At 30.3% G+C, this 25,919-nt stretch overlaps 1 protein-coding gene across 2 annotated transcripts in view; it reads left to right on the top strand.

Annotated features, from left to right (window-relative positions):
- Positions 1–1,919: 1,919 nt before the first annotated feature.
- Positions 1,920–25,919, top strand: part of LOC129231472 (glycine receptor subunit alpha-2-like) — a 138,664-nt gene continuing 114,664 nt past the window's right edge. For both annotated transcript variants that reach the window (XM_054865798.1, XM_054865797.1), the window contains exon 1: positions 1,920–2,064. In XM_054865798.1, coding sequence (XP_054721773.1) covers positions 1,967–2,064 — 98 coding nt within the window. In that variant the 5' untranslated portion in view covers positions 1,920–1,966. The remainder of the gene's footprint in view (positions 2,065–25,919) is intronic.

The following is a 25,919-nucleotide window of genomic DNA, read 5'->3' as shown; positions in this document are numbered from 1 at the left end:
TCTTCTTCTACGGCGAATATGATTTGTCAATGATTTTAAATTTCTCCAATCGCTAATATTTTGAGAAGGTGGTTTTTAAGATTGAAAATTCTTACCTTGTTTTCCATTATTTTCGAGCGTATAGATGGTAAAAATTATATTAAATCGAACAGTTTCTATGGCTTAATAATTGTTTGTTTATATTTTTAAACAAAGAAAAGGAGATAATACGGTTATTAAAGAAAAATATATTTATGTTTACCTTAATTTTACGCCAATATATCATCTTCATAAAGATATAAGAATAGCATAGAATTTTAAGAATAATATCTAGACTACTATGTATATATACTTATATATCCATAGAATTTTAAGAATATTCAGAGCAACTTAATCAAAAAAAAAAAAAAGAAAGAAACCTTAAATCTACACAGAATTTTTTTTTTCGAAATTATATAAAACTTCCTTTTTAGAAATAAGATACAAAAGTTTCTTTTTTTATTTAAGCGTTTAGATTTGTTTTAAGGTTAAAATTTATCATATTTTCCCCCAATGTTTTAAAAGCTCGTAAACACTAACATACTGTGTTTTTTATATTCAAATTAGGCAAGAAACTGAATTTTCTGTGACAAAAATCTTAAATTCAATTCAGTTCGTCTTTTACTGTCAGAACTTGCCCTCGTGCTAAAATATGAGGAAAAAGCAATTTTAATAAAGATTACGTTTTGAAGAAAACACTGCAAATACCTATTTCACGATGTATTCTTTTTTACAACTTAACATTTTTTTCATTACTAAATTAAAAATTAAATCAACAGGTAAATATATAAACTGTTACATCAAACTAAAATTATTCGGCTGCATTAGTTGCTTATTATACACATTAATATTTAGCATCCACCTGAACAGGTTACGTTTATTGGAAATTGATTTAAGATAATAACAAACCTCATTATTTTAAAGATATAAACCAATATTTATCATACTTTTCAATAAAACTTACACTTAAAAAAAAATCTGCATACGATTTTTTTTTAAAGATTGAAAGTCAAAAATGATACTGCTGCTGACAGCAGTTTCGATGATTAATAGAGAAGGTAATAAATTGTTTAACCAAACACAAAACAGGTAAAACTGATTTACTTTTCCATTTGGACTATATCCTGCATAAAATTAGGGGAAAATATAAAGACTCTAGTGAATTGCAGTGTACACATATGCAGTGATAAAACATATCAGAAACATTTACAACTACTTGAGCTTTGACTGCGTATTTAGTAGAGAAGTCCGCAATTTAGAGCTGACTATTCAGGTACGAAAAATTTATCAAAGTTTAACTCATTTTCAAAAGTGAAAACTCCTAGACATACTCTATTATGTAACGATTTTTAAAGAAATCCCTTCCCTAGGAATTGTTCAGTATTTTTTGTAAAAGTATAAGTTATTTACCGACAAAACCTTTCAGCATAAAAATTTTCATTCATGTTTTTAGGAAGCAATATTAACTCGATTATTTTAGTTTTCTATCAACGTTATGACTACTAACTGCAAGATTATTTTCATAAAATATTTTTAAGTGATTTCAATATTTTTTCTTGTTTGAGGCCTCACCTCAATTTCAAACTAAAAAAATTAGGATGAACTCCAACTTCATCGAACTCCGCACGTGCAACAACAAAAACAACAATTCTTAGCCATCTTCATCTTCACTCAAATCAGGATTCGTCCTTTACGACGCATGGGCAAAAGATCTCCTGCGTAGAAAATTTTCAAACAGAAATCAGCACATTGCTTATCCTCGTGATGGACATTGCGAGACGCGCAGGGAGGTGCAACACCCGGATTCTTTATATAAATAGAAAGAGTGAAAGGTAGACAGATTTTGTGACAACACACAGCTGAGATCCGGCCACTCTCTGCCTGAACTTTATCCGGGAAGAGCACGCGAGAACATTTCCGTGGCTTTTGCAGAAAGAGCGCGTGTTTGATGAGAATGGGTAAATTTCGGCAGAGAAATGGAATCGATTGTTTTGCATTCTTTTATATATACCTCATCCTCCTTACTCTAACCACGTGTTCTCCCGAGTAAGTGGTTTATTTTATTATCAATTTATTCAAATTATATGTATTTTGTGCTATAAAAATAATTTCCGCGTTTATATTCAACTCTTTATTTTGAATGTCACAACATTGTGAAAAATGTGTCTCAAACCTGTTTATGATATTGCAAATAAACAATTTATGCATACATATTGAAACAAAAAAAAAATCAGTTCTTCCAAAAATTTAAAAATGCGAATATGTGCTGTAGTGTTAGCACTGAGCTGCTACAAACAAAAACAATGCAAACATATTCAGAGAAAACATGATATATCAAGAAACAGGAAAAAAAATGACGAACATATTTTGTTTCTTCATATGTCATGTTTTTCCTGAATATATATGTAGATATTTATGTATATATATATTTATTTATTTATTCATATGTACGCATTTGTAAATATGAGATTAATAACGTATATTTTGCAGTTAAAGCAATATACTATTTACAAAATTCAGACCATTGCAAAAACATTGCTTTGTAATTATAAGATAGCAAGTAAAAACTTGCAATAAATTTTTTACGAACAGCATATGAAACTTTAAAACTGTTTCTCTTTTTCAAAATTTAATTCGCTTTTATCGTTTAGCTTAATGGGTTCTAAAATTATAGAGATCGTAGCTGTGTCCTCAAGTATATTATTACATTCACAATAGCCGTTAAAGAGAGAAAACTAAGTACGCTAGTTAGGTGTTTGCACAGTTTTAATGTTAATTGTGTACCTGCCGCATAAAACATTAAAAAATTATGATCATTTCTACACATCAAAATACACAGTTAATATTTAAAATTGATTTGTAATAAGATTCAAAAAACACTATCTTTACTAATAATAAAGCTGAAAGTCTCTCTGTCAGGATGTCTGTCCGGATCTCTGTGACGCGCATAGCGCCTAGACCGTTCGGCAGATTTTCATGAATTTTGGCACTAAGTTTTTTTGTAGTATGGGGGTGTGCACCTCGAAGCGATTTTTCGAAAATTCGATGTGGTTCTTTTTCTATTCCAATTTTAAGAACAAAAATATCATAAGATGGACGAGTAAATTACGAAATTATCATAACGTGGAACTGTAACATGGACACAAGCCAATTGGCGAGATACGAAATTATCATAATGTGAAACCGTAACATGGGTACAAGCCAACTGGCGAGAAAATTCACCATACATTATTTGTAAATATACAGGCGAACCAAAAGACCTTTTATTTTTTATGTTACGGGCAAAGCCGTGCGGGTACCACTAGTATTTTATTTTAAAAAATCATTGTAAATATATATTTTAAAATTTCTAAGTTGCACTTGGAAGTCAAGTAAGATGTTTGTGTATTTCAAGTTGTTACGCAAAAAACATTTATGATACTGTCAAAAGAAAAAAAAAGAACAGAATGTATAATACGATATTAGTTACAAATGCTTTATAATATGTATGATTTTTGTTTTATTGTTTCGTACTGTCCTATATATATATATATATATATATACATACAGGAAGTTGCCTTACGATTGTTACCGGTACTAAGTGAAAAGCTAGCCCTTCATTTAACAGCGATGTTTCATTAATTGCCGGTAGTAGGTTTTGACAATCTTTTTAAACTTGAAAGTTCCCGACCTACACCACGAATTTGGATCGATTAATGGTATATATTTTCCAATAAAACGAAAAATCAATCATTATGTGCGAAATGAAGTAGAACGTTTTCTAAAACCCCAGCTTATGTTCATTGTGTCCCTGATTCTGTCATGCAGAACGTTTTCGGGGTAGGTTCAGAAATGATTCAAATTATATTTTAACCGGACATGAAAAATATTGCACAAAATTTTACTTCTTAACAAACTTGTTGAATACAATAGAAAATATTAGTACAATATTACGTAAAATATTAGTACAATACCAGTAAAAAATATATTAAACACTACTGTACAAAATCCTACTGTAATGTAAATCTGAAACTATTTCAATTACCTTTCAATCCCGACGTTTTATTATTATTATTATCATTATTATTATTATTATTATTATTATTATTATTATTATTATTCGTATAACATCATATTAACCGGCGAATAAATATAAATCGTGAATCAGCGATTATTTTGCCTAGTTAGAAAAAATAAAATTTGCTATTATTAATGTTTCTGATGGAAGATTTTCGTTCCGAATTGGATAAAAGTAAAATCCATTTGGTCATCTGTACTTGTTTTTCATGTCTCTAGTTGTGTTTTAGAAACAAATAATATATTCTTGGATTTTTACACAACATATTCTGGAAATAATGCCTCACATCTTGTTGAGAGGAAAGTATTGATTATGCAAATTCCCGTATAAAAATTCGGTATTTAACATACGAAAGAAAATTCAAATAAGAAATATCTGGAAAATAAGTACAAAAAGAAACTGACGAAGAGAAAATATTATTTTAAAAACTCAAAATGATGGAGTTATTTTCTTGCATAAGTATAAAAAAAATCAAACTTCAAAGTGAGAAACGGATTGATATGAACGTCTTGAAATATGACTTTTAAGTTCAAAAATTACATGCTCTTAACATCTACATGACAAAACTAATGTTGAAAAGCAAATAAGATTTTATTTCATAAGCTCATTTGCAATTATAAATAGATTCGTTTCATTTTGAAATTCGCAATTTATTCATGAACAACGATCCTTTCAGTGATTTAACATGGATAACTTGGTGACATTAGCAATAAGTCATTCTGAAAACATCCTTTTTAGGTCTGTCTGTAAGCTTATTCTTGTTCAAGACCAAAACTAAATGAATAAATGAATAAATTAAGCTAAATTAAAATGAAACTTTTAGAAATGTGTTTTTCATGTGCTAGCATTAAATTGTAGTTACTGATATTCGTTTAAATGAAGCGGAAATCAATTTTAATTGATGTGCAATTCCAAGGGCAACTGGCTGACATTGGTACAGCAAAACTGTGTGTTTTGCAACATTTGACGCAAAATATACGTTGTGCAAACGATCTTTTCTCCTGGAATACTGTATTTTTAAGGTATTTTTTAAGGGTTTAATTGAATTCTTGAAAACATTTTGCATGATTTAAAAAAAAAATGTTTTAAAAGCATGGAAACTGTCTGACATGCCAATATTTAAAATGTCAGTCAGTTACCCTGTTTTTAACAAACTTTTTAAAAATCAACCAACATGTATTTCGAAAATTCAATTCAACCACTAAATTCAGCTTAAAAATACAATAATAAACATGAAAAGATCGTTTGTACAACGTATTATCTGCGTCGAACATTACAAAATACTTACTGTTTTGATGAAAAATGTCAGTCAGTTACCTGTGGAATTGCCCAGATCAAAAAAAAAGAAGCAAGCTGCGAAATTTATTGCAAGCGCACCGACATCAGAGTTTCTTTTCTAAACGTACAATACTTAATATTTAAAAATCTTAACAGCTTACTTTTACATTTGATTTGATATAGGAGTTGAATATTGCTTTCCATCTACATTAGATAGTATTAATTAGATAATAATAATATACTTTCTAAGAAACTATGTGTATGTTTTAAACATAGTGTTTAATCAAATAACTCCCAACAAACAATAAATACGATTAGAATTTCCCAAGAGAATGGTTAGCGTAACAATACATGTTTATAAATAGCTGATTTCGCTCAGAAGAAGAGTTTTTTAAACCATTCTGACGCAGATTAAGAAACATCAAAACATTCTGCAAGATGAATCGATATTCCATAAATCGTAAAATAAATAAAAATAAGATTGAAATCTTAAAAGTACATGTACCTGCGGATTATATTCCAAAACCCAGGAAATACAATAAAATTCGGTGAAAATTAAGAGTTTTTTTTTCAAACATGTTAGTTAAATTCCGCCCCAACTAAGAAATATTCTGCAACCTTTATGAAGAATATTCGACGTACGGCACAGCATCATTATGTTTCTGCTACCGGGATACTATATGGCTGATCTTTTCCTTTTCTTCTTTATTCATACACGTTATATCTTAAATGTCCACCTTTAACACCTTTTTCTCAACGATATACTATATACTACCGTGCATTTTTAAAAAGATGTGTAACCTTACTCCGTAAAAACGGTGGCAGGCAGCTGTGTCCGTAGCAGTGGAGTAACTCAACTGATAAAACTGGTGAAACGTAACGCATCGCTCATAACGTTACACCAGTTTTATCAGTTTAGTTACACCATTTCTACGGAGAAAGCTAGCCGCCGTAATAAGGTTACACAAAGTACAGAATGCTGACACCGTATTTACGAAGGTAGGTCATACATTTTTTTTACAGCGTATGAAAGTAAATCACAGTAATGTACGTCAGATATTTGAAGATCATTCCATCCTTATGATTGTGAAATGTTGGAGTTTGACATTTTTTTTCGTACTTTATTTTCATCCTCAATTAAATAAGCAAGCTTGTACAATAAAGCAATATATAACAAAGATGAAAAAAAATAATAAATTAATAAACCATTTTCAGATACTGCACTTTACCTTCCCGCGGCAGTGTAGCTCCTAATGTGCGCAAGATATAAATGCTCATCTTAAAATAAAAGTTATCTTTAGGATTGAATTAAGTTTCAATATGTTCTTATTTCTGCATTCGATGAATCATTTATTATTTAAGAAATAAACACTTATCCTAAACATCAATAACTGTGAGGAACGAAGTGCTAAGTTTCAGAAAAACATTACCAGTTTTTGTCAGAAAACAAATAATTTGAGATTCTAAAAAGAAAAATAAATAATTTAATACAACAATATATATTAACGGTAGTTTTTTTTCTCTTGAGAAAAAGACAAAAATCTTGAAATACGAAATAAATAAATACCATTGGGCAGAAAAGTAAACTGTAATAAACAACGTTTTAATGCACAAAACTAGCAGATTACCACACACACGTGTTTTGGAGTTACCGGGATTTCCTTTTTCAATGCAAAGTAGTGAGCTTTTGGATTTGAAGATATCCGGTAAAAGCAACTGGAATGAAAAACAGACAGCTTAAATAGTAAAAATATCAAATTACTAAAACAAGTAAGACAAAATGGAGCTCAAAGCCTAAATTTATTAAACGATTCCATTCAAGAAAAAACCGTTGAGAAATAAATTTCTCCAAAAATCAGGTATTAATAAATTTTGTTGACAAAATTAAACCGTTAAAATGTTTCAACACTAAATCGCTACAATTTTTCTAACATGAAATTTAGTTCTAATTTATTAATTAGCGGTTTCGTTTTGTAAACACAAATTCTTATTATGGGATGTTTTGAAAAATGTATTGCTTAACGGATTTTTCTTGAATGGAATCATGCACTAAATGTCGGCTCTGAGTTCCATTATGTCTCGTTAATTTGCTATTAACAAGAATTTAAGTTTTGTTAATTTGCTATTTTTACTATTTAAACTACTTGCTGGTCATTCTTGTTGCTTTTACCGGATATCTTTACATCAAAAAATTCACTACTTTGCATTGAAAAAAGAGTTACCTGTAACTCCGAAGCACATGTATGCAGTAATATGCTATTTCTGTGCGTTAAAATGTTGTTGATTACTATTTATCTTGAAATGTGTTGAAAAGGCATAGATAGATTCTGCAGTTGACTCAAGTAGATTATTTAAACATTTAGATGAAGAATGGTTTTATGTTTCGTACGTTATAATTATAGGAGCACATTTTCACAAGTTATGTCTTCTATCTGTAGAAAACTGTCATGTACATAACTTTTTTGTTGAAAAACAAGCGACTGAACTGTAGTATAAACAATTAGCTTTTTTATGTCCTTTCCTTTTAAACAAGATGTTCAATTGATGTGATCACGAAGCAAAAATAACTCTTTAGAAACGTTCTATTGAAAGAGAGCGTGAAAGAATTGAAAGGAAATCATTTTTTTTTTCAGGTTTATTTATACTCCTCAACCAGAAATGAATTATTTCTGAATACATGAAAGGAATAAAACACAAGAAAATTTATTGGAGCATGAACTTTACAAGTTACAAGTGAAAAGGTCTTTGAGTAAGACTTTTAAGAAAACTATTCACACAATGAGACGCAAAAAACTTAAATCTTATTGAATGAATATTTGGAATTTCAAAAACGTTAGACAAATTATTTAAGAAAACATTGATATTCAACATTTGATGAGTTTATAAATAATTTAAAAAGCTTAGACTCGTCGCAATTTTACTGTTTTTTTTTGAGCAATTATATGGCTTATTGTTGTCTGACTGTTTTGAATTCCTATAATTTTATTTTTTCCCCGTCTCTCCCTGCAGCACCACCATCGACCTGCTTCACGATGCTACTCCTCTAGCGAAAACCGTCTCCAGGTTGCGTCCATATCCTACACACACACACACATACATACACACCTACACAAACGAAATACATACACACCTACACACACGCATTACATACACACCTACACACACGCATTACATACACACCTACACACACGAATACATACACACCAACACACGCATATATACACACATACACACAGACGTACACATACACATACATACCCACACACTCATGCCTGCACACAGATACAAACACACACGCCTACATACACACACACTCGTGATTGCGAAAAACAATTTGAATTCCCAGATGCCAAAATTCAAATTAATTATTATTATTATTTTTAATCCAATACTTTATTTTTAAGGAATTCTTTCAGAAAGGTTAACAAGCAATGCCCACAAAATGAAAATACCAAAGAGTAATTCATTAATTTCTCAATGTCGTAGCTACAATAAATGCGATAAAAAACAACATATGATGCATATTTCAAGGTTAAAAAATATATTTAAAAATCGTATCGAAATTAAATATCGTTTCTTTGTTACAATACAGTAAAATCCCGATCATCGGCGGAAGTGAGAGACACAAGTGCCGCGGATATTATAAATAACGGATAAACCGCAAAAAGGCTAAAATTAAGGACAAACAAGGTTAAAATTGTCCTTCCTCAAAAACTTAGCTGTATCGATGCATAATACTTTCTTCAAACAGTGAGAATATATACAGTACAGTAAAAGATTTTTGTATTTTTGCACTACAGAACTTAACATCAATAAAGAATAAGCGTATTTACGATGAAGAAAGCACAAAATAAATAAATATCACAAAAACAACAGAGTTTAATGTTTAAAATTTTCGGCAAAAAACAGCCATTGGTGTTTGCTTTTTACTGCGAAAATACATGTTCTTGATTGCTAATTGAGTCGCGGATAATCCGTTTGCGGATAATCGGGTGTTTACTGTATTGAGTAAAATTCCTGTAAAATGCAGTACATTTTAAAATTAAAAATAACTTGAAAATCATTTGGAAAAATATGAATAACAGTTATAATTTTTTGTGATAGAGAAAAAGAGTTATAATGAAACTGCGCGTCGATGAAGAATAATTTTATGTCGATATTTTGATTTTTTTTTTACTTAATCGTTTGCCTTTGTATTTCAAATTTCAGTGATTTCATACCTGCATCTCAGAGCTAGACTAGCGTGCAAAACTAAGTCCAAAAACTTTCCCTTTATTAGTGCATTTGCATGCAGAATCACATTCCGCATCGAGCCATATGAACGTAATTCTACCCACAAAATTCTTTGCAATATTTAACCAGTGTTAAAAGAGCGAGAGTCGCATCTTTTTTCCGCTTTCCTTTGAAAAAACTGTTATATGACTTTCGCTAGTCTGGCAGATATGTCACTTGAAATTTGTGAATTGAGTATACTAGACTGGGATTCCTTGTCCTTTTTCGTTATTCATTACTAACAAGCTAATTTTTCATTAGTAGCTTCATTTTGTCGAGACGCCCAACATTAGCCAGTACAAAAATTTTGTAAGTGGTAGCTAACAGGGGTAATGAGGGCATAATTTGCTGATTTGGCGGTTATCAAATATTTATAAATAACTGGTTTCTTTTTTTACAATTCTCATAATAATTATCTAAATTAGTCGAAAAAAAATTGTCCTACAAAATGCACAATTTGATCAAAGATGTCCCACTTTTGCAACATGTACTATTTACGAAGACATAAAATATAATTACTAACCAGCTGAATTTCTTTTGGACAGTTAGTTAATATTTATATAATTTAAGACACACATTGTCCTACAAATTGCGTGGTATGCTTTTCTGGTCCGACACTCGAAAGTTGTCAATACCACAGGACCTTTTTTTTTCTAGTAACCGTAGGACACTAATCACACGTGATAGATTAGTGTGTTTTGTGCCCAAATAAAACACTGTCCTACAAGAAAGCAGGTATATATCCCTAGTCCTACAATAATTTATTATTTTCGTTTTCCTATGTGAAACATAACGTAAAGTAAAAATATATTTATTGAAATAAATCAACTTTATTTCTTATATAAACAAAATAAAGTTTTACTTTTACACAAAAAATAAATTAATTTTCATTTGACTCATCAGACAAATATTCGTCATCGTCGCTGCTAGTCTCACTCTCATCTTCATCAATATCTTTTTCATTTTGTTCGTATGTGATACCTAAATCTGTAATAACATGCAAAAATTAAACCCCCAAACGATGGCGCACCCCTTAAGTGTGACGGAGTACCAATCCAGAATAAAAGCCCTCAAAGAAGGAAAAAAATACCCCTTGAAAAAACTGCCTTAAAAATTCAAATGACGCAATTTGCGCCATGGAGCCCCCCCCCCCCCCCCCCCCCCCCCCGTCTGTGCACTCCAGTTAATTAGAATTTTTTTTCTGTGAGTTATTTTTATTTAAAAAGAGGATTATTTCTCCCCTCCCCCTTTCCCCCAAAACCCGACGCGAAAAGTGCTGGGAACCCATTTTGCTGGAAAGGTAAGAAGTAATTCGCAACAGGTTTCACCTTTTTTTTTTTTTTTTTTTGGATGCTTGGGTTTGGCTATTTTTTGGCCTAATTTTACTGTACTATATGCATTATACACCATTTTTTTAGAAACATATGTATAAGTATAACGTACTTACTAAAATGATTGTTTAAAAAAAAAATAGCAATAATTTTATCATGGAAATACTCAATTTATTTTACATAATTGCGTGAAAATTTACTTAATAAATTATTTTTCATATATTTTAAAAATAAAATGAAAAAATAGTCAATCGACTTACCTTTCATAACATAAATATTTTGATTTCACTCTAAATTCTTTATAGCAAGAGGAATGATACCCGATTATTTCGTAATTCCAATTTTCCGGTGGTACGACATTACAATACTTGTGATTATGATGCTTTCGAGCTAATAGAAAATTTCGACAAGAAAGCAAAATATCTTGAGAAAATTTCTTGATTTCTTCGCGTTTCTTTTGAAAGCAAAGGGTTGTCGCACAATATATTGCACAAAAAACATTCCATTTTTTTGTAGCAATTCACAAAGCAATTGAAATTATTTCTGAGCGATAAACACATGGTCAACATAAAATAACTCAGCACGATTATGGTCGGCTCCAACGTGAAATACCTAATACACAGTAAACAATTATGTGCGCATGCGTACTAATATAACTGAACTCCAATAGCAAAATGTAGTGAATGAATCTATTTTCAGTTGTATGAATTTCAAATTACATTGGAGGATCGGCAAAACGTACCACGCAATTTGTAGGACAATGTGGGTGTTAAACCATATAAATATTAACTAACTGATCAAATAAAATTCAACTGGTTAGTAATTATATTTCATGACCTCGTTAATAATACATGTTAGAAAGGGGGGACCTCGTTGATAAAATCGTGAATTTTGTACGACAAATATTTTTTCGGCTAATATCAATAATTATTTTGAGAATTAAAAAAAAACAGTTAGTAATAAATTTTTTACTATCATCAAATCAACATATTATATACCTGATCCTCCTCTTAGTTACCACAATCGAGCATTTTTGCAAAGGAAACTGTTGGGCGTCTCATTGAAACGAAACTACTCACGAAGATTCAACTTGATAGTAATTATTTTTATATTTGGGATTTGTACTACAACTTTGGAGTGTCGGACCAGAAAAGCATACCACGCAATTTGTAGGACAATGTGTGTCTTAAATTATATAAATATTAACTAACTGACCAAAAAAAAAATCAGCTGGTTAGTAATTATATTTCATGTCTTCGTAAATAGTACATGTTGCAAAAGTGGGACATTTTTAACCAAGTCGTGCATTTTGTAGGTCAATTTTGTTTCTGCTAATTAAGATAATTATTATGAGAATTATAAAAAAATAAACCAGTTAGTTATAAACATTTGACAACCGCCAAATCAACAAACTATGTCCTCATTACCTCTGTTAGCTACCACTTACAAAATTTCTGTACTGGCTAATGTTGGGCGTCTCGACAAAATGAAGCTACTAACGAAAAACTAGCTTGTTAGTAATGAATAACGAAAAAGGGAGAGGGATCTCGGTCTATACTTACAATTTTCTAGCTTTAAGCAATCAAGTACGAATTCGATGAAACTTTTATACAGCTTGTAAGCTAGCATTGTATTGAAGTTTTTTTTCTCTTGGTTTGTGGTAAGATTTAACAATGATGAATCACAACTAAAACAGATTTCAATAAATGCGCTTTAATATTTCTTACTTAGTTTATCAGAACCCAATTATTAAAATCGTGCAAATATGAAGGAAAATTTGTATAAGTTAACTGTTCTTATGGAAACAAATGATATAAAATTTCTCTCTCGTATTTTGATTTTCGGTAAAACTGGTGGTGAATTTTGACGGAAAGCTATAGGAAAAGCTTGAGAAATTCAATATTATTTATTTTGGGTATTTGAAACCACTACCTAAGACTTAGTGTTTGCTGAAACATTCCAATATCGGCAAATTCAGTTTCGCGTTACTCCGATTATCAACAAAGGTTTCTACCCAATAAATTCGTAAAGAGTGGCTCTTCTTCCTGCTTTTTTTTGTTGGTTTTCTTTTTGATGAACTGAGTACTCTTCTAAATCATTTTTGCTTTAAAATACTTCAAAATTTAATTCAATATACTCAAAAATAGCAAATACAACCTATCGAACACCTCTCTCGTCTATTTCTTTTGCCATTGAGCTAGTTCCGAAAGGATTGCTACGGTTTTCTAAAGTTATTGTTTAATTCTGCTTATATTGCAGCTTCAGTTATTCTAAATCGGCATTTTTTTATTACTCATAAGTTTACTAATATCATTCAACTTTTTAAAACATGCGACTTTACGGTTTTACTTATAAATCTTTTAAAGAAATCAAGGAAAGCATATTGTTTTTATTCTGTTGATGCTAATTATTTTAAACGCTAAATGTACTGCTGTTCTTTATTTAATGATTGAAAATTATTTATTATACTTAGGCGTATTAAAAAAAATAGAGAAGCTTATTTCGAGCCGTTCGAAGATTTTACAGTATAAAATTTGTAAATACTTCCATTTCTGACAGAAAATGTATTGAATAAGGTCATTAAATGAATTTAAATATTGTTAACAAACTTAATTTTCTCTTAATAGCGCTTCTCCTAACTATACTTAAAATAATGCATTGTAATTAATGTTCTGTAATGCATTTTTTTGCTTTAATTTTTATTTTATTTATTTATTACAAATAGGCAGAGCTACTTCTCTCTATCATTCAAACATATCAGTTATAGATGACATTATATTGTTATTAATCCTTCAATAGACAAAAAAAAAAAATCTTAATTCATTCCAAAATCACCCTTTAGTAGTATTTACTTTCTGTTCTATTTTGGGTTTTGTGGTCCTATTTAATTCAAAAAATTTAAAAAAAAAATAGTATTTCAGTTAAGTCAAAGAATTTTACAAGATATTTTGTTAGAAACACCTGTAGTCGTACAGTTTTAATAATTTAACGCACTCATGATATAGTTAAATAGTAGTTTTCAGACACATATGTAACTAATGAGCATGTTAAAATTACTTTCATTAACTACAGTAGAAAAAACGTTTTAAAAAGAAATTCATTACGAAAAAATATATCTCTTTTTATTTTGGAAACTGAACAGAATGGTAGGTTTTAAAACAAACTTTACGTACAATATTGAAGTAGGAATATAAAAAAAAAACGAATATCAGAAGAGAAGTTAGAAAGTAACCTGCGAAATATATTTAAATTATTTGACGATAGAAGTTTTTTTCTGCTTCTCTCTCAGAAAATAATTTATTTGACTGTTCCTATCCAAATGTCTAAGTGAACATCAATCACAGATAGGTTTGACACCGTCTCTTGAGACATTCCAAGGGATCCGCAATGGTGTTGTCACTTTGGTGATAGGAGCAGAGGACCATTGGAGAGGGATATGTTTTGATACATGGAAGATCTTTTGAATTTATAAGGTGTTTTTGAAATCTTTCAAAAAATTATAAGTGAGACATTATTGTGGTTAAATTCAGTTTTTCAACGTATCGTCGCTGCAGAGTAACAGTAAGATATCTAAGTTTTATTTCTGGGGTTAGATACCATACTGTTGTTCCGAGGCGACGATATATCTGAAAATTTGGAGATTTGAATTCTTGAATGCTTCTTTCAGTAGCAGGGTCGCAAAAAACAAACAACAGTATTTTGACGTTTTTTGCCTTTAAATCATCTGGACACAAACTACCCTAATAATTGTTTGAGTGTAGTAAGTTAGTGTCTGTCAGCATAACTTTTCCAGCAAAAAATAAGCATTTTCTTTACGAGATGATTTTACGTTAAAGTAAAGTATTTAAGTCAATCGATATTTCTACCATTACTTATTTCAGTGAATACAAAGCACAATTTTTCACTGATTAAGAAATACTTCATTTTTTAAATGCCCCCAGCTAATGCTTCTTTTTTCTTTTTTATTGAAATTATGCAATGTTCTCTTTAGAACACTACATTCCTCCGTTTCTGAGCAATCTGAAATAAAATTTCGTCCTCACCTTAACCATTCTACGGTTTTTACAGTTGACCTTGCTCGTTATAACAGAGTCCTCGTAAAAAACGAGTTCGTAAAAAAAACATAAAAAATCATCACAGTGGTTTTCTTTCTTCGTTTTTTTTAATTACTGTGTTCCAAAGAAGTTAGTTACTTTGCTTTGAACTGTCTGAATGTCTGTTTTTATGTCATTGTTTTTGAGGAATATACATAATTACACAGATGTACCTTTTAAATGTTTTTTGCTCTAAAAATTAAAAAAAAGTCCTGTCATCGCTTGTTCTCAGAAATAAATGATTTATTACTAACTTTGTAACGTTGAAGAAAAATCCCCAAGGAAGGGTAAGCTGAGCTGGAAGTCGGTAGAAAGTTTATGAATCGCAAAAAATGTTACTCGCTTATAGCGGGGATGTCTCGTTAAAAGCGAGCTGTTCTCCCATAGACTTAACATTGTACCAACCAAATATATCTATTTTCCTCTCTAAATCCGGGTTCTCGCTAAATCAGGGCTCGTTATAAGCGAGTTCGACTGTATAAAAATTTCGGCATCACGTCAATTGACTTCGAGACAGCAGCGTCATTTTTTCATGGAATTTTTCTTACACTTTGGTTATTGCTTTTGATAACTCTGCCCACGCTACCCTGAAAACAAGAATTCAAAGGTCCAGTGTAGTGAATAGCTTTTGTGTTTTTACAATGTTTCCGGGCGTATGTTTTCCTTATTTCAGCACTGTGACAGGTATTAAAGCCATATAAATTATATTAACAACAGCTTTAGATGTCACTCGTAATGTAGATAAATCTGATCCCCCTTTCAAGTTTGTTTTAATTCTGGTTTTCAACACCTCCCATATTTAGGATGAAGAATTAAAACAATGTGTAACGGTCTTTGAACAACTCCAGAAGTTTTCCGAAGTTTTCGAGAAAATTGAAGACACGCAGATGGTCCAACCAAAGTTATAGAACAAGCGATGCGTGAAAAACTAATGGCTATTGTATTAGTCTCTGTAACGCTTGTAGGAACGAGCCGTAGAGAAACCTGCTAAAGTCGGAACCGCTGTGGTACTTTAACAAAATGATGGACATAAAACTAAAGTTAACAATCAATTCGTAAGTTTTTATTTTGAGCTACTTTAGAAGTAAAAAACGGTAATTGGAACTAGCATTCCACATATTTCGGGTTAAAAGTGACTGGTTCATTGTTGGTTATAAAAAAAAAATCAAAGTTACAAAAGCTAAACTTTATTATTCGACTTTGATTGTTATTAAGATACTCGTATCACCCTTTTTAAGTTGAGTTGCTTTAATTAAGCATCCATACGTTTTGTAAGAGTAAAATTAACTAAAAGTAGCGGAATATGGGGCAAAGGGGAATATCAGGGCAACGTGAAAAGGTAAACTATTTGATATGCGTTTAGCTCCTTCTTTATCTGGTAATATTTTAACAATGTAGTTGAACACGTAGTCTATTCCAGCCAAGAAACTAATACCACCAAATAATAAAGCAGATGATAATGCAAGCAGTTTTCAAAAATTGATACTCTTATTGTAATGATTGTTGAAAGTCAAAAATTATTTTTATATTATAAAATGATACAGTTCTTGTTATAACCATTTTAAGTAGTAATTGATACCTTCTAATATGCAGTGCAATATTCATTTAGTTAATATTAAGCTTATTTGTGCTTCGAATATTTTGCTCAAGTAGTCGAATACATGCAGGGCAAAGCAAAATAGTTTATTTAGTTTACTCACTCAATCATTCACTAAAACACTTACGTGTTCATGTATTAATTGATTATTTTGCATTAATTTCTTTAGTAATTCACTTATTTATTCATTCATTTTCTTATTTTCTTATTCACTCCCTCTATTATTCACTCATTTATTATTCTTCATACGAGTATATTAATTAAGTTAATTTGTAGGACTGCATTTTGCAAAATCTCATTTTAACACGAACAAATAATAGAGCTACAAAAAAATTCTAATTTGGAAAACAAAACGAAAAAATATCGGGAAAAAACCTTAGCTAACTTCCATGCTTTAAAAAATAATTTTAGAATAGAATGATATTGAGTTTTGCTAGTGAAAACAAAAACACGCACATAAATTATATATTTTGGACATTATTTAAAATTTTAGCCATCACTTCTTCTCTTTTGAAAATCACACGATGTTTTGTAACTTAACTGCATATTCTTGGAAAGGAAATACAGTTTGCAAAGTAATTCTAACTTAGCATATTACCCAATGTGTACAGTTTAATTACCGTACATTGATTGAGCAAGCATTCCTTATTTTGCTTGAGTGTGAATAATTTATTATTTTCATAAGAAATTACAATCCAAAAAATTCATATGAAATCAAGAATTTCATTATAAAAATCAAATTAACTGTTATTGGGTACTTATATAAGACGCGACTTTTCATTAGTATCCTTGCGTGAAGAAGCAATTTGCATGTTTTCCAATAATCAATATTACCATCTGCCGCCCTGAAATCATTGGTTGTCAGTCTTGTGCGTAATTCTTCACCAACAAAAGATTTATGTCATTTTATAAAATGGTGTGTGTAACGAATATTTTTATAAGAACCTAAGTTCTTTCTTAACTTTAGTGTGAATTTATTTTCTCTGCGAGTTTAATACTGTATTATGAGCTGTATTTGAATTTCACAAGATTTTTTTCCTTTGTGAATTTGTTTTAAACGTGAGCAAAAGCTAATTTTTATTTTGTCAAGTATTCATATTTAGTTCTTTTTCTTATTAATGACCGTGTTCACATGCGTTCAGAAAAACAAAAGCATCAAATTCAGACAAAGATGTTTCTATGTATATAATGATCACGTGCATTGCCATGTAAAATAAATAAAAAATGCATCAGTTTTAACCGTATTTTATGCGGTTATGATACTTAAATAATAATTCTTCCTCGTAATTCATAGCATGATTACGTCGTGTAGCAAGAAAATTGCTTCTAATACCATTCCTGCTGATTCTTATTTAAAATTACCTCCTGATATGATCTTCGTTTTTTCCTAGAACCCACCGTTTTCTGGAGGCAGAGGAGATGAAATTATAAACTGACAACCCACCAAATCCTGAGTTGAACACTAATTTAACAAACCGCGAATGTCTTTAAAATTAAACCTACTCAGTTAGGTAGTAGTTTCTGGGAGGCCTCGACTTCAAATGGTTATTAAAAATTAAGAGATCATATATAATTAGTTAGGTATTAAAATAATTCATCGTATAGTAATTAAAATCAGTGTTTATTTTATAATTGAGTGTTTAGTTTAGTTGATTTTTTTACTGGAATTATAAAATAAATTTTATTTATACGTTTGGGTAGGAAATCGTATGTAAGTATGACCAATTATTTTTTACTTTTTAGTTCCTCTTTGTTTTTTGAAGTCGTTTTTTTTTAATTTGAAAATAACTGTGCATAATTATGATAAGATGATTATGTTTTCGCTTTGTTGTTTGTTAAAATATGGCTAGAAGTAGGGGAAACTCGCGCTTCTCTCTTGAATTATAAGTGCGTTTTTTTTTCAGTTTTCGTTTCATATCACAAAAACGTTTTATTTGCGGGTAAAACAACTTATGATGAACTAAAAAGCATAAAATTTCATTAAAAGGTATTTTATCTTTATTGTAGCTGTTATAGGCGCAGAGATATTTAATTTTAAAGTTGATACCGAGCTCGAGCTAAAACAAAAAGTGACATTTAATCCATTCCCCGACACGAGAAAGTTAAGAAGGGCGGGGAAACTAGTCATTTTTCCAAAAAATCACCAGACTTTGAAAGTAAACATCTCCGCACTTTTTACAGCTACAATAAAAGTTAAAAATATTTTTTTAAGGTAATTTTTTGCTCTTTAACTAAAAAAAAAATGATTTTACCCGCAATGAAATAGTTTTTGCGATATAAAACGAAGACTGAAAAAACGCACCTAAAATTCAAGAGAGTGGTGCGAGTTTCCTCTTCCTTCGGCCACATTTTGACAAACAAGAAGGCGGAAACACATTCATCTTATCATAATTATGTATAAAAATACTAGGCTTACTAGGTGGTGTTATATAAACTCTTTTGGATCAATTAATTGCAACAAACGGTACTCAAAAGTCAAAAAGCTTAAGAGGGACAAAACATGGCGCTGTTACTCTACGTAAAAAGTAATGAAGAAAGAATGAAGTATCATAAGTTGCTCTAGTGGAAAATGACAATTAAATTTCGGAAAGTCACTTATTTCTTGGCCGACTAAATATTTCATCCGTCAGAAAGAAAGTACAAGAAGGAAAAAGCATCGAGAATAGTTTGAGTTAAAGGAGAAAAAAGCACTTTTGAATTCTAGAAAATAAGTTTTATATACGACCTTTTAATCCCATTCTTAAAGTTTTAAAGATTTTTTCTTGATTTATGCAGACAAATAACATAGATTTTCAGAAATTTCCATTTCCAATGCATTTCATTGCTTTATTCAGCTATGCAAATTAAAGGATTTGTTTAAAAACTCGTTCGTTATTCTTTTTCGATCGTGAAGAAAGTTAGAAGTTAACTTGTTCCATCTGAAAACTCAATATAGTTGATTTTTTCAAGAAATGACGTTTCTTTATTAGAACGAGTAGAATTCATTGTTACTTTCTTCTCTAAAATTGCTCTTTATGCAACATGATTTTTCAGCTTGGCTGAGTTACTTAGTGATTTTCTTCCTCTGAATGCACACAATATATGGAATATAATAGTTAATTTTGATGTATTTAATTTTCTATTTATATTTAAATTTTGACAGTTTAGCTATGTAATTACCAGCAACAACATTAGCTAATTTTGCTTTTTTTTTTTTTGAAATATTGGACATAAAATATAAAAAAAAAATCGAATCCAGTTACGTCAATTCTTGAAAAAAATCCCCATTTAAGTTACCAATCGGCTTCCTTTATCAAAATATAAGCAAAAAAATGGAGTGAGAAAAATATCTAAGAAGTTAATTTCATTTGAAATATTAGAACGAATAGTCAAAATAAATAAATAAATAAATAATAACAATAATAATAAAACGACACATTATATATATATATATATATATATATATATATATATATTTGAGAAACTATGATTTAAATGTATATCTGCTTAAGTTTTCCTTATTTTGCAGTCTTATTGGAAATTCTAAATATTCTTAAAGGTTACCAAAAAGAAAGCTTATAGAAATGACAAATGCGAAGGAAAGAATACTTGAATTCAAACTCTGTTACGTATTGAGCAAATTTCTCAGCAACTCAACTTCCAATGCTTCACCCTTTAAGTTTCTAAATAAGCTTTTAACTGAATGAAAGCGTCAACCAAGCAGAATAAAATGAAATTAGCGTCAACTATTGGATAAAGCTTAACTTGGTATAAATGCATTGAATCAGAGTTACGATTTTAACCTTCAAATCTGAGAGAAGAACTTATAACAAGCAAAAATCTACATGCCAAATGAACAAGCGACTAATTAACAACTAAAAACTAAGAACTCACAAATACGACAAAAAGTAAACATAACGATAAAACAGTTTTTTTGATCATAAGTTAGACAGCTTCTCAAAACATACCAGTCTCAACAAGCAGAAGATCTAACCAATTATCTACACGGTATCAACAACCTATCCGATATTTGACACTACAATAGATTATGATTGAAATTGTCACTCACCCAAGATGGTAGAATAAACTGATCTTCATAATTTTAGAATATTACTACGAAATGCACTTCGAATATAACGCTGAAATTGTCAGCTCAACGACAGATGCGCTCTACGCAATCCATCAATCCATATGTTGTCAAACTGTAAAGATTTAGTGCTATGTATGCTGTTATTACATAGTTTCTTAGTTACCATAAAACACAATTTTAAATATTTAACTAAGAATGCGAAGGCAAGAGTTGTAGTTAGGCTATGAGAGGCTATTACGAACAGGCTTAAAACTATTTAATATTATATTGATTAGTAAGACAAATAGCTTATCACATAACATCACTAATTAAATCGTCCCTACAGTCCCTTTAGTAATTTATCTAAACCTGGGAACAATACCGAAGTATTTTACTCTTCATATGAAGCGACTAAATCGTTAATTCATACATTTAAACAAGCTTTTTTTTTTTGAGTAGTACAGTTTCTTTTATTATAACTCTGCAAATTTCACGGCCGCAAAATTTCTTCTATTGAGATAGCTCTAATGAAAAACAATCAGAGTCCTAAAAAATGCTTTAATTTGTTGAGTAGACATGTGTGTATTTAAAGTGCTAAGTTAAATTTCCTATTTTGGTACTGTTTAGCAACCTTTGTAAATTTCCCCCTAACTAAAAATATATATGTTGAAATTTGGTTTGTTTTTATGAATATATTGTTACGATAGTTGGAATTAAAATTTGAAAAAATAATAATACATCATTTTCATCGTGTTAACACGAAAAGTTGGGATTATACTAACGCTAAAAAGCTAACATCTATATCCCTCCTAAATTTGGAAATGTTTCTTTAATTTCAAAACTCTGGTCAGCGTTTAAAAATTTAAGCAAACGTTAATTCCTACCAAATGATAATGTGGTTGGATATCTTTATATTCATAATAGGGAAACAGGTATACTTTTGTATCTGAAAATATGTATGTGGCATCGTTGCTGCCAAACGGATGAACTGAGTTTGATTTTTTTTTTTTTTTTTTTGTTTGAACGTTTATTTAGTTGAGAGTGTTCTTAAGTATGATAATCAGTGGTGTTCCCATGGGGTACACTCCGTATACTCTCAAACATTTTTTGACATGTAACGTATACCTTCAGGCTTCAAAAAATTTCATATTATGACATATGAGGCAGTGAGAAGCAAAGGGATGTAAGTGGACATTTTCAAGTTTCGAGTAAAACGCCTATAAAGATAAAGTCTTAGGTAGGCATTCATTGATTTTTCTTTCCAAATCATGCCGTACAGCAGCACCTACCAGAGCTACTAGTGTCTTGCTCCAAGACAGAGGAGAGGTTTACCTACCATTTGTACTGGTTATCTCCATTTTTTAAATTTTGTCACTTACATCCCTTTGCTTCTCACTGCCTCATATGCATATGATCGCATACACACATTGTGAGTAATGGATTAATGGGGGTATACCCTCAGAACAATTGATGGGAACATCACTGATGATAATATTGTGTTAGGGTAGATCGGAGCAAATTTACTCACGGGGCACGTTTACGCAGTGCCCTGTTTCCAAAAGAAGTTACAACTGGAGAGCCAAGAATCATGATAGAATGATATTGCTCCCTAGAAAATATTTTCATAAATTTTTGAGCATCATTCGAGCTTCGGTCTAGCATGCAGAAATGATAATCTGTTTTTTACCAAATTAAGTAATTTTGGGGTTAAACGTTTTTAAGCTTGTTGTGAAAAAACAATACTTAGTTAAAAATAAATAAATACATAAACATTAGCAGAATTTTATCCTTTTCTGAGAATTGTATTTGTACGAACAGAAATGTTATTAAATTTTGTCGCACTTTAAAAACAAATCCAAACTTGACAACTGGGCAAGTTTATGCATTGACGTCGGGGAACCTTTACGCACGTTCTTACTGTGTCTTATTACTCTGTCTTACTTCTTAACGTGCCCCTGACGCTTTTTTCGCTCCGTTATTGTCGCAAACCTTTTTAGTATTTTCAAGCTATTTCATTTTTAAAATCACCGTTTAATTTTTAATTGAGTAACAGATTCGTATCTCATAGCTTAGAATCATATAGTGGTCTGTATGCGTGTTCAATTTGATCGTTATATACTATTCACTTTGTAATACATTTTCGTTTTTTTTAAGAGAGAAATAAAATTCTGTATTTTAAAGATTAAAAAAGCCCTTAGACAAGAGCAGTTAGAAGCTAAAAAAAATATGCCAGAACAAAACAAAAACAGAAATTACCTAAAATGTTACAAGTTTCTATTGAAAAAGAACTAGAAGACAGCAAAGAAAAAAGTATGAAACCAAAACCTGCGACAGAGAAAAAGTTAGTGCATTCTGTAAAAAGGAATTTAGTGAATGACTTTGATCACGAAGTAAAAAATTGTGTGCGCATCTATTGTTTGAAAACACACTGCCAATCCAAAACAGGTCAAGACCGGGAACATTGTCTTAAATGTCAAAACGCGGTTCCATGACAAGTATGAGAAAGAAAGTACCTGTACATTTTTTGTTGGTAACAGTGATGATGAAGGTGGCTGAATATTTTTTGTTGTTTTTAACTAGCAATAAGCCCTATGTTTTTAATATAACCAATAAAATGTTCTTTAATTAATTACTTCTAAAATTCTTATTTTAAACAGGGTTTTAAGATAAATTTAACATTTAAATTTAATTAAATATTTATTTCACTTACTCCTTAGCATCACTTATAATATGCGCAAACGTTCCCTACTCGATGCGTAAACTTGGATTTAAAAATATTTTTTACGGGTAAAAACAGAAACTGAGCAACAACTGAATATACAAGTTTTGACTTCATTAACAGCTTCATAAAACCACAATGTCTTAAATTTCCTAAATTAAAACATAAAAACTAGAAAATTCATTTAAAAAAAATTCGTGTAAACGTGCCCGGTGAACCCTACATTCAATGATGTGGTATTTTATAATCTGTTTAATTTCTTACTAGGTAAATCTAACACCTTCCTTTTAATATTAAAACATTCTTATGATAATATTAAGAGAAATTTATCAGCAAATACCTAAAAATTTTATTTTCAAGAAGGAAAAAATGCAAACTTTGTTTAGGCAATGGTGTAAATGTAACGTGGGTAAAGCGTTGCTTACTTCGTTGCAATGAAGCAAAACTACTATGCTACTTTTTATATTTGAAGTACAAAATAAATAAACAAATAAATTGTATAAATAAAAATAACATAAATTTTAAATAGAATATTTACAATGTTCAAAGTTTCCCTCAGTTTAAAGGGGTCCCTCTCTTCCCTAGTCATTGAGTAATGTTAAATGCATGACATACACTGTATTTTAAAATTCCCTCAAAAAACGGAAAATGTACCGGCAAAATGTTGCCGACAATTTTCCGTTTTTTTTACATAAGTCGTGTTTTCCGTTTTTATCACGGATGCTTTCCGTTTTTTCATACTGACACTTTCCGTTTTTATCACGAAAACTTTCCGTTTTAAAACTGCTATTTTCCGTTCTCAATCGGAATATTTTCCGTTTTATGAACTGATGTTTTCAGTTTCTAATATAGATATTTTCCGCTTCATGAACTGAAGTTTTCAGTTTATAATATAAATATTTTCCATTTTATGAACTGATGTTTTCAGTTTATAATATAAATATTTTCCGTTTTATGCACGTATATTTTCAGTTTAAAGAACCATTATTTTGAAAATATAGCTGGGCAATTAAAAGATAATGAATTAACATTTGCAGATTTTAAAAGCCCATATAATTTATTTTTTTGAAAAACAGCAAAAAAAAAAGCAGTTTTATTAGAGCATTTACACGAATTTCTTCATTAACTTCCAAAAATTTGTGAAACTTCCTAAAAGTGAGGAAATATATTTTTACTATACAGAAACTAGTTCTCTTTTGAAGGTATAGAGGGAAGATATAACAGCAATCTGAGAATGTATCTGTTTTGCATTTTATTGTATTGAAATCTTTTATCAACAATTGCAAAACATATGAAATAAACGCAAATCATACCAACTGTTTTTTTCTTTTTTAAATCAGTCTTCACAAAAACACCCTCCTCTCCCCTCCCCCACCGGCAAAAAAACAGTTCCTGTAATTAACTGTACGATGTTTTATTTAACAATAACTGCCTGCCATAAAATTTAACTTTATCAAACTGTGCATAGTTAACACATTGTTTTCAATCAAACAAAATATTTATTACAAGTACAAAATCATTTATTGCAGATCTTGTGGTACACTATTTTTAACATTATTTGCTTGTGCCAAAGTCGAATTAATAGTTTGCTTTGCTGTCATCATCAGTACCATTGTTATTTCTGCACTCATATATAGAGATCAAATAAGATTTGTAGGTACAACTGGGCCATCTTTCGACAATTCCAATTTTTCACAATTAATGTCACAAATCTAAATTACAAGAAAAAAATGTATCAATGCATTATATCAAAAATATTTAACACATGGACTTTTTATTGAATAAATTACCAAGTGTCATGTCATAAACATGCAGATGAAAACATCATTTACCTACGGTAGGATATTTGACTACAATTTTTCTTGACAACGAGGTAATACGCTGACGGCAAGCGAAAAAAGTAGTCAACAGCTTTGTGTCGAAATTTGGAGAGAAATTATGCATCTTACTTCAAAAACAGTTAATTTGTAAAAACCCATGCATATTTTTTTTTGCAACAGTTTTTTAGATTAATACTTTCAATTTTAAAAGTGGCAGTGTGGAGTTTTAGATATGTTAGAATTGAACGTGCCAGCCAATAGCTCAAAAACAATTCTCGATCTCTTCTAATTCTCGGCTAGCTATATTTTGGGGCGAAGCTAACCTGGCAGCCAAGTAATACTGAGCTTCGAATGTGCTTAGCTTTCACAAGGCTTCCAGGTTAGGTTTGCCCCAACTATAGTAAGTGTAACATTTTATTTGCTAACTCAATTTTTGTACCGAACCTCATTACATGACTCTCAAGAAAAAAAAAAAAAAACTTATCCATGAAAAAATAATATTTTAGCAGGTTATAAGAATTGTTTCGAGCATATTATTCAATAACTTCAAAAGAACTGTCATGAAAGGAATCATGAATTTGTGAATCACAATAAATATCATAGAGTTGTACCTGGATGTTTTTCTACTGTATTCTCTCCCCCCCCCCACACACACAAAAAAAATCATTATTTTTTTATGTTTAAT

Source organism: Uloborus diversus, chromosome 10 (genome assembly GCF_026930045.1).
Source record: "Uloborus diversus isolate 005 chromosome 10, Udiv.v.3.1, whole genome shotgun sequence".
Lineage (NCBI taxonomy): Eukaryota > Metazoa > Arthropoda > Arachnida > Araneae > Uloboridae > Uloborus > Uloborus diversus.
This window is presented reverse-complemented; position numbering and strand designations above follow the sequence as displayed.